At 59.4% G+C, this 9,728-nt stretch overlaps 1 protein-coding gene across 2 annotated transcripts; it reads left to right on the top strand.

The window, feature by feature from the left end:
* The first annotated feature begins 2,272 nt into the window (after positions 1–2,272).
* Positions 2,273–8,607, top strand: Zbtb42 (zinc finger and BTB domain containing 42). Of its 2 annotated transcripts, XM_040742365.1 has the most exons (3): positions 2,273–2,531; positions 2,955–4,228; positions 8,005–8,607. In XM_040742365.1, the coding sequence occupies exons 2-3, from the start codon at positions 2,972–2,974 to the stop codon at positions 8,236–8,238; spliced, it is 1,491 nt and encodes a 496-aa protein (XP_040598299.1). In that variant the 5' UTR covers positions 2,273–2,531; positions 2,955–2,971; the 3' UTR covers positions 8,239–8,607. The 2 variants fall into 2 exon arrangements, with proteins under 2 accessions (XP_040598299.1, XP_040598300.1); XM_040742366.1 differs by lacking the exons at positions 2,273–2,531; positions 8,005–8,607 and having other exon boundaries at positions 2,683–6,250.
* The last annotated feature ends 1,121 nt before the right edge of the window (positions 8,608–9,728 follow it).

The raw sequence follows: 9,728 nt of genomic DNA, 5'->3' as shown, positions 1-9,728 counted from the left end.
ACAACATTTTCTCAAAAACCATTCTGTGGCAGGCCAAGGATCCACCCGTCGGTGTACACAGATGCCCCCCCATAAAGGGTCAGGGGTGCATCTCGCCTGACAACCTTTGACTCCCTACACAGAGCCAAACTGGAACGGGGACGGGTCTCAGGTCAGGAAGGACAAATCTAGCTAAAGGGGTGACCTGCACACAAAGACAGGATGAAGAGGAGCCAGCGATGGATGGGGACTTTGGGGGGAAGAACGTTCCAGAATTAAAGGCCTGTCGCCTGATAGTATGTCACTCCCCAAAGTTAGTTTTCATAGATCCAAGCGTGTACTCTGGTTTCCACATCGTCGGTGGTGGTTATTAATGCTAGACAGCTGGATCTCAACCTGTGGGTCTCAAAAAGATTTTCACAAGGGTCACCTGAGACCATCAGAAAACACAGACACTTATATTACGATTTGTGACAGTAGCAAAGCTATGAAGTAGCCGCAAAAATTATTTTATGGCTGGGGTCACTATAACATGAGGAACTGTACTAAAGGGTCGCAACATTAGGAAGGCTGAGAGCCACCGCTGTAAGGACTCGGAATCATACTAGCCGTGGAGGGGCTGAGACAGAGGTAAGCTCCTGCCCAGGCAGTCTCAGAGAGGGCCAGAAGGGCCTGGGCTCGCCCTGAATAAATACATGATGTGGGCATTCCTGCTGAGCAGCACAGGGGGGAACTGGCCCTCCTCAGGCAAGGCTCCTAGGTTGAGGACAGCCCAGTTCAGCTTCCCCCCAGCTGTGCTGGGCCTGGGTAAATGTAGCATTGCCTGTAGGTTCCTCGGGGGTAGTTGCCCGATTCAGGAAATAACTCCTGTAACCAGTCAAATTTGCCTTTCAGATACACTTTTTTTTTTCCAAGAAGGGAAGTTGAGACAGGGCCTTGCCATGTAGCTCAGGCTGGTCTAGAACTCAAAATGCCCCTGCTTTGGCCCCCACTTAGTATAACAATGCGGTTTTCGCCCCTGTAGAATCTGGGCCCTCCAGGGACCCTGGCAGCCCTTTGGGTTTCCAATCCATCTGCTTTGGACAAGACCCTGGAGGCTCCCTCCAAAGGCCCAGCAGCCTGGGCACTCTGTTCTGCATGTCTAGGGAGCAAGCCCCTACACACAGAATGCCTTTGGCTATCCTATCCAAACACCCGACCTCCGCCCTGTCCACTGTACCCCAGCCCACTGGGAAAACGCTGCTTTGTACAAGATCACCTTCCCACTTGCCTTCTGTCATTCTGGGCGATGCCCACCCAACATTCTTGGCCCCAGGGCTTCTAGCAAATGCAAGGTGAAAATTGAGAAAGGGCCTAGCCCCATAGGCACCCTGGTCCTGCAATTTAGTACTGTGTGAGTCCTCCCTCGAACCAGAACCCTACACGAGAGCATCTAATTGACAGGCTTGTGAAAGTGACCTGAGCAATGTCTCAAGTAACTTCAAGCCTCCTCAGTCAAGGATATGCACCCTTGGAAGAGAAGACTTCCCAGGGCATCGGTGCACCCCCAAACCCTCCAGCATCGGTGTACCCCCAGGCCCCCCAGCAGCGGTGCATCCTCAAGCCCCCCAGCATCGGTGCACCCCCAAACCCTCCAGACCCCGAGCTCTATTGTTCTTGCCATTCCCTTGCCCCACAAGAACCAGGTGTGTCCGCTCATAGCGTCCAGCCCCCGACTCCCCCTGGAATACCCTACCCAGGATGCCAGCCCTGGCCTTTCTCCATGTCATCCCTCAAACACATCATCGTGTGACCTGCCTGCCTACCCCTGGAGGTCTCCCGCTGCTCCTCCCGCCACACCTGCCCCTAGCCAGGGCCCTCTGACACAGATCTTAGTGTGCTTGGCTGCCAGCCCAGGGTCTGCAGCGGGCAGCAGATAATCCTGTGCTCGAGATCCCAGCTCCTCAGCCTATCCCCGCTATGTCAACCTGAACGAAGCCCAGGGGAATGCTTCCTAGGAAGAAGTGAATTCTTTTTGAGGTTGGCGGTCTCCGGGTAAGCGCCCTGACCCATGTGCATCCAAAAGGGGCCTGAGGCTATTGTCCTGGCTAAGCCATCAGCAACCTCGGGTGTACTGGTCCAGGGAGAAGCAGATGCCTGGGAGGTGTCCCTTTGTCCACTGGGGCAGTCGGAACCCCATGGAGGGCACAGAGGCCCAGGAAACAAGTATCGCGAGAGGGTCCCACACGCCCGCCCGCCACAGAGCTCGGGCTAGCTTCTAGCGGGGCCGACCGGGTGGGGCGGACAGAGAAGGGGTAGCGAGGTGACCTCAGCGGTTCCGCAGCTCCGGGAAGTCGCCTGGCCCGCCCCCTCCTGCCCCAGCCGGGAGTTTCGCTCTCCGGGGCGGGGCGAGCAGCAGGCGTTGCCCTGCCGGCCAAGTTGGTGAGCGCCCCGCCCGGCGCCGTCCGGGTCCCCGCGCCCTCCCGGCCGGGGCGCATCGCTCGCAGCTCTGTGCAGTACGAACCGCACGGGAGAGCTTGCAGCACGAGCGGAGAGCAGCGCGTGCGGCGGAGGTGAGCGCAGGGGCGGGTTCCCGGCTCCGCCTGCCGCGCCGGCCGCTCCCCGCGGCCGCGCTGCCATAAATGGGGCCGACGGCAGCGGTGGCAGCTGGCGGCGGCGCGGGCGGGCGGCAACTCCGGCGTCGGGGGGCGCGGCAGGCGGGCGGGCGGGCGAGGCAGCCTGAAGTCCCGACTTCTGTCCGCGCGGCTCGGCCCCTCCGCTGCGCCCCGAGCCCCGCCCCGGCGACAGAGCGGCTTCTGTTTACTTTCGATCGAGTTTTTCCTGCTCCGGGCAGGTGCCCGGGCAGCTCGGGGTTGGCGGTTGCGCGCGTCACTCCCGCTCTCTCCGCGCGCCGCCTGCACCCGGGAAGGGCGCGTCGGGGCTAGCGGCGGTCACGGCATCCCCGGCGTGTTGACAGCCGTCCCGTTTGTGCTCAGGTGATGACCGCGGTGGCATGGAGTTCCCGGAGCACGGTGTACGGCTGCTGGGCCGCCTGAGGCAGCAGCGCGAGCTGGGCTTCCTGTGCGACTGCACTGTCCTGGTGGGCGACACGCGTTTCCCTGCGCACCGCGCTGTGCTGGCCGCGTGCAGTGTCTACTTCCATCTCTTCTACAGGGACCAACCCGCGAGCAGCCGCGACACGGTGCGGCTCAACGGCGACATCGTCACGGTGCCCGCCTTCAGCCGCTTGCTGGACTTCATGTACGAGGGCCGCCTGGACCTGCACAGCCTGCCTGTCGAGGACGTCCTGGCTGCTGCCAGCTACCTACACATGTATGACATCGTCAAGGTCTGCAAGGGCAGGCTGAGGAAGAAAGACCCGGATCTGGAGACCCGCACTCTGGGGATAGAGCTTCCTGGTCAGCCACCACACTCCCTGCCTTCCTGGTCCCCTGACTTCTGCCAGGCCGCACCAAAGGTCAGACCCCCATCTCTAGGGGTCAAGGCTGTCCATCCTCTGCCCACATTTGGACCTCCATCTTGGCAGGCCACAGGGGAGTCAAGTGGGGCCCTGGACCTGTCACTGAAGCCTGGTCCAAGACCGGAGCAGGTCCACCCACCCTATACCCTCCAGGCAACCTTCTGCGGCTCCGTGCAGCCAGGGGCCCAGCGTCTGGTGAAGGCTGAGCAAGATTCACTCTCTGAACAAGGTAGCAGCAGCCCTCGGAGCACCAACAGATCCCCACCACCAGTCTGTGCTTCCGAAGCCCAAGGCCTGGCAGCAGACTTGGAGCCAGCCCACGTCCGAGGGCCAGGCAGCCAGCAGCTGGGGCTGGGTGCCGAGCCTGTGGGGGTCAGTGAGGAGCTAGGTCCCAACAGGCACCTTTGCATTTGCCCGCTGTGCTGCAAGCTGTTCCCGAGCGCCCATGCACTGCAGCTGCATCTCAGCGCCCACTTCCGGGAGCGGGACAGCGTCCGCGCCAGGCTCTCTCCCGAGGGGGCCGTGCCCACATGCCCACTCTGCAGCAAGACCTTCTCCTGCACGTACACACTCAAGAGGCATGAACGGACACACTCTGGGGAGAAGCCCTATACGTGCGTGCAGTGTGGCAAGAGCTTCCAGTACTCGCACAACTTAAGCCGGCATGCCGTGGTGCACACGCGGGAGAAGCCCCATGCCTGCCGCTGGTGTGAACGCCGATTCACACAGTCTGGGGACCTGTACCGCCATGTCCGCAAGTTCCACTATGGCCTCGTCAAGTCCTTGCTGGTGTGAAGTGTTCTCGTTTTGTTTTTCTGTATCCCCAAGGTGGAGGGAGGGACGGGGCAGGGTCTCCTGGATGGGACTCTGGGACAGAAGCAGCAGCCCAGGCGGGTGGAAGCCCTGCCCCAAGGCTAGAAGGTTCCACCTGCCAACCTGAATGAATGCTGCTGAATTCATACCCTTCCCGCTGCACCTCACACCTGAGCACAGGTTGTCCCCTGCCCAGTTAGGGGCACTGTCCTCCTCAGTGTCCTATCCAGCAAGGCTCCAGGCGTGTGGACCCACCTGTTCACTGGGCCTGGGCTTCTCAGTGTGAGGTAACCGCTGTCCTCTGTCCCAGGGCACCCCTGGCCACCCTGCTGGGACCCTCGACGGTGTCCTTGTGTGTATGGAGTGCCACCGTGGGATGACTCGCTTGTCAAGAAAGCCATTAGTGCCAGCGTCTAGCGGGGTGCAGAGTGAACAGGCCACCCCTAGTGAGTGGCAGCGGGGACCCCCGTTGAGAAGGCCTCCAAGGCACAAGCACCAGCAGGAGCCACAGAGACGCAGCTGGCCGTGCAGGAGGCGTGGCCCCAGTGGGGGACCCTGGAGCATCATGAGGGCGACTAAAGCTGGGTGTCCCTGGAGAGACTGTCGCTGGGGTGGAACGGAGGTGGGACTTTGGGCAAAGAAGGGACATTTGGAAATAGATTCCCTTTTTATCAAAAGGGGCCTCACAAGGCCACCATATGTCTGATACTGGGTGAGGACCCTCCAAGTATCCCCTACTGGGGTCACGGGGCTGGTGATGGCAGATCCTGCCATGAGCCAAGCTTGTCATGTGGAAGCTAAGGCTGTGCTCCAGCAGGCCTGACCCTGGGAGTCACTGTCCTGCTGTCTATGGGTCTCCCTGGAGCTGTAGCCATTCCCAGGCATCAAACACAAGACCAGAGCTTGCCCAGCTGCAGAGGAGCAATGTTTGCTGTGCCACCTCCTGCTGTGGGGCACGGGTAGGAGCAGCTGTCACAGGGAAGGAAGGCTGCCCCCCCAAATGTGAAGGACTTCTTCCTCTGCCTCTCTGGCGGACGTGGGCCTCGTTACTTTGGCCACCTGCTCCCCAAGCAAGTTTTGCTGTCCCAGAACCTTGATGGTTTCAGGAAGGGGGTGTGGCAGGCTGGGGGTGGCCTCAGCCATGCCTCAGCAAGTGGTAGAGCTGTCTCTGATGACCACAGATGGCCCAGAGGGCAGAGGTGGGCCAAGTCTAAGGCATCGTGTCCTCTAACCCTTGATGTATTTATTTGTCTGCTTGGTGTAGAGTGACGTGACAGTTAGTGTCCCCAAGGTGGGCAGAACCATTGTTTATCTCCTAACCCTCTCTGTGCCTGTCTGTGATGCTCCAAGACTGGAGGTCCGGGACAGGCTGCAGTTCAGAGAGCGGGAGAGGAGGCGGTGACGTCCTGGTTTCTGACTCCGCTGGTGACTGATGACCTGAGGTGTGTGTGTATGTGTGTGTGTCTGTCTGTCTGTCTGTCTGTCTGTGTCTGCGTATCTACAGGACTACAAATGAGCAGGCAGAACACCACTGTGTTGGTTTTCCTTAGTGCCTGCCTGCTTTCCCCGGGGCGGGGAATCTGCCCTGAATCAACACTGGACTCAAAGTCTTCGGCGCGGTTACTGGGAAGCTAAGAGAGAATAAGTGGCTGGTTGCAGGTTTACAACTGGCACTGTTCGGTTGCCTGTGTGCGTGCGCATGACTGACACACTGCCTGTGTGGAAACACAGGACATCTGTGTATAGGAGTCCAGGTGCGCTCTGCTGTGTGGGGTCCTTAGGGCCAACCCAGCTACTGTCCCTGCTTGTGGTCTCCCTGCTGCTCCGCCCCTGGAGGGACCCCTGGGACATGACTACACAGGACAGTTCTTCCCGTGTAGGTTTGGCTGGGGTGTTCGCACAGTCAGCCCGCGCCACTCCGAGAAATGAGTGCTGTCTTCCCATTTCACACATTCTGGCGGTCACAGTGATAGTGCAATAAAGCCAACCACATGTGGAGATGACTGTGGCTGTTCTTGGGGTTAGGAAAGGTGAGTGCTGCCGGGCTGGGGGGTGGAGTGGTGGACAACCTGGAGATCGGCCCACGAGGTGCTGGTGCCCTGTGGTGTGAGTGGACAGGCCCGGAGATGAGCGCCCTCTTTCCCAGATGCCCCACCAACGCGCACAGCTGGAATATGGGGAAGGAGTCCCGGGAGGCAAAGTGATTCGAGGAAGGGGCAGCGTCCTGGTTCTCTAGCTTCCCCAAGCCACCGGACAAGCCCCAAACTGCCACCCTTTGCTCTCTCCTTCCCGCCACATTCCCTCCAGGCTTCTTTCAGGGGGGGCGGGGCCAAAGGCTTTCCAGTTCCCCTCACTCTCCCTGGCCCTCACTCTCCCTGGCCCTCTGCATGGGTGGCCGGGGCCTCTGCCAGTTCCCCTACTCCTGCCTGTGCTAGCCCACAGAACAGGAGTACAGATGTGCCCCTGCGCTCTCCAGGCTCTGTCTGCCTCCTTACCAGTCCTTCGGGCAGGTTAATAGCATGGCCTCAGCAGTGACATTAGCTTCATTCTTCCTGGGTCAAGTTCAAGGAAGGGCGAGGGCTGTGCATGTCATGGACCCCGAAGTCAGCCTAAGCTGGTACCGGAAGGACCTGATAGTTCCTGGGCCCACTCCTGTGCCTTTCCCAGCCTTGACCCCAGATGTAAATCTGGGAAGAGGCGCCTGGCCCTCTGCCCCACACTCACGCGGCCTCCCACTAAGCCTGGATGGGAGCCATTGTCCTGCGGGAGGCCCTGTCATGTTCCCAGTTGAGCCCATGACTCAGCCCAAGCTTCCTCCAGTCCCGGGGAGGGGGGAGAGGGGCAGCAGCTGTTGCCATGCCATGGGAAAGAGAAGAGGGGGTCTTGTCCCTTGGAGGGGAGGCTTCCTGGGGCCCCTCTGGTCTGCAGGACTTCATTACGTTTCTTGTTGTATTCCTGGGCGGCCTGGGCCTCTGGGCACCCTCCCTGAAAGTATCCATCTTTACCTGTTGGCCGGATGGTAAACTGAGGCAGGTAGAAAAGCTTGGCAGTAGCTCAAAATCTCAGTCAATGGGCCACAGATCCAGGGCTTGCCTGCCTCCCCCAGGAGTGTCAAGTGCCTCAGCTGTGGCAGAGCGAGGAGCACAGACCCTAGTGGCCAGAGGCCCGGGGCCCCAGGGGACTGAGGCTCGGAATCAAGAACAACAAAGCTGGGGGAGTGAACAGGTGTCCCCAGGAATCCCAGAGAGGACCCCACGCCAGGTACCCCAGAACAGTGATGGGCCAGCTGCTGCGTCCTCTGCTCCCTGAGTCTTCCTTGACCTTGGAGGCCCCGGGCTGCCACCACACAGCATCCACTTGGTCCCACCCCTTCCGGTATTCATAAACAGCACAAGGTGTTTCTTTCTTTTCTTCTCTTTCTTTTTTTTTTTTTTTCTTGGTTTTTTGAGACAGGGTTTCTCTGTGGCTTTGGAGGCTGTCCTGGAACTCGCTCTTGTAGACCAGGCTGGTCTCGAACTCACAGAAATCCACCTGCCTCTGCCTCCCGAGTGCTGGGACTGAAGGTGTGCGGCAGCAACACAGGGCCACAAGGTGTTTCTAGGGACACCCTCAAGGAAGGACAAACACACACCGCGGGTACCATTCTGCACTTGACCTTCACGGGAGTAGAGGGAGTGAGCTCCAGGCTCCTCTGCATCTGTCCTGGTCTTCTGTATCCGTCCCCACTCAGGCCCGGTCTTCTCTCCCGACAGACGAACCCGGCTTGTACAGCCATCATCATCATCATCATCACCATCATCACCCCCACCGAATCTGCTGCTCCGCTTCTGTGCCCGCCCACCGCTCCCACCTACATCACCCGCAGTGCTGCCAAGGTCACGCTGTCTCCACCCCGCCCCCACCATCGCCACCACTCACCGTTACCATCTCTTCAGCCTCCCCAGGACTACTGCTGTCGCCCTGCTCCCGCCTTCTCTAATCACTAACTCTACCACACTAATGCCGGCATCACCCCCACCGCTTGTCCCCTCATTGTCCGCGGCGCCACCACCACCTCCACCATCTCCGTAACCACCACCGCCCGTTACTTCTGCGCCTCCAAGTCCGGCTGTGGCCGTCACCTCTGACTCCACCTCCACCTGTCACCTCCACCCCGCCACCAGTGTTTCTGTCGCCATTTCCCCCACCATCATCCACCACCACCACTCCCCGGCGACTGCCATCGTCATGCCCACCACCCCTGGCGTCGCCACCAGCATCACCTTCATGCGGGGGCCCCCTGACCTTAGGCCAGCAGTTTTGTTTGCTTGTTGTGTGTGTGGGGGGAGGGGTGGTTGTTGCTGTTGGGTTTGTTTTTTTGGTTTTTTTTTTTTGACAGAGCATTTCTCTGTGTAGTCTTGACTGTCCTGGAACTTGGCTGTCCTGGAACTTGTTTTGTAAACCACACTGGCCTCAAACTCACAGAGATCCGCCTGCCTCTACCTCCCGAGTGCTGGGATTAGAAACGTACGCCACCACTGCCCAGTTTAGGACAACAGTCTTAGTAACCTGCAAGCCGAGAAGCAGGCGGGGGACAGGGCAGTCTCCGTCCTACGTGGGGCTTTAGCACCTGAGTTTTGCCCCTCTGTTCTCCATGGTCAGTGACCACCCCATGGATCAGGCCTGGGCTTCTCCCCACTGACACTAACTCCTAGAGCATGCCGTGGAAAGTTAGTCACGGGGACGTTCTACCCCGCCGGGTTCTGTCCTGGTCCCTTCCTTCTCTTTCGCTTTGTGTTCTCACTTGACAGACGGAATGAAGGTGGTCATCTGTGCATGGTAGGCATGGGATGACCCTGAGCGATCGGGGGCTGCTGCAGGTCAGAACGCCTCAGGCTGAGGAGCCTGGCGCAGACATCTGGGACACATCAGGCCAGCCATAGCATTGGGCGTCCCAGGACCTCTGATGACAGTAGTGTGAAGATCACTGCTGTTGAGCACGGCTTGACTCAGTTCACCTCCTGGGAAAGCCACCTTGTCCCCTCCCCTCTCTTCTGCTCCCCACTGTGGACAGCTGTGGCATAAATGGTGGGGTGATGTGCGGTTATAGTTGGAGTTCAAGGGCTGCAGAGTTGCCTGCTGTAGAGGACTGGGCAGCTGTAGGCTCTAGGCTGGCAGGGTGCCAGGGCCTCTGGGACAGAGGAAGGTGGTCCAGAGGCCCTGCAGTCAAACGCTGTGGTAGTCAGGCGTGACTATTCACCCAGCTGCAGGTGAATAGTATAGTAAGTGGCCCCTCAGATAAGCCAGGGGATCTCACCTCCCTGAAATGGGATCCTACAGAAAGGAAAAGTTCACGGAGGTGCTGGGGCTGTCGTTCTGATCCTGTGTTGGCTGTATTCACTGGCCCAGGTTGTCATGACAGTCCAACGGGCAGGGCTCTGAACAACATTGTGTCTCGTTGTCCCAGAGGCCAGAATCCTAGAGCATGGGCAATAGA

This window comes from Mesocricetus auratus, unplaced genomic scaffold (genome assembly GCF_017639785.1).
Source record: "Mesocricetus auratus isolate SY011 unplaced genomic scaffold, BCM_Maur_2.0 Super-Scaffold_15014, whole genome shotgun sequence".
Lineage (NCBI taxonomy): Eukaryota > Metazoa > Chordata > Mammalia > Rodentia > Cricetidae > Mesocricetus > Mesocricetus auratus.
Note: the sequence above shows the minus strand (reverse complement) of the source record. Positions and strands in the feature narration are given on the sequence as shown.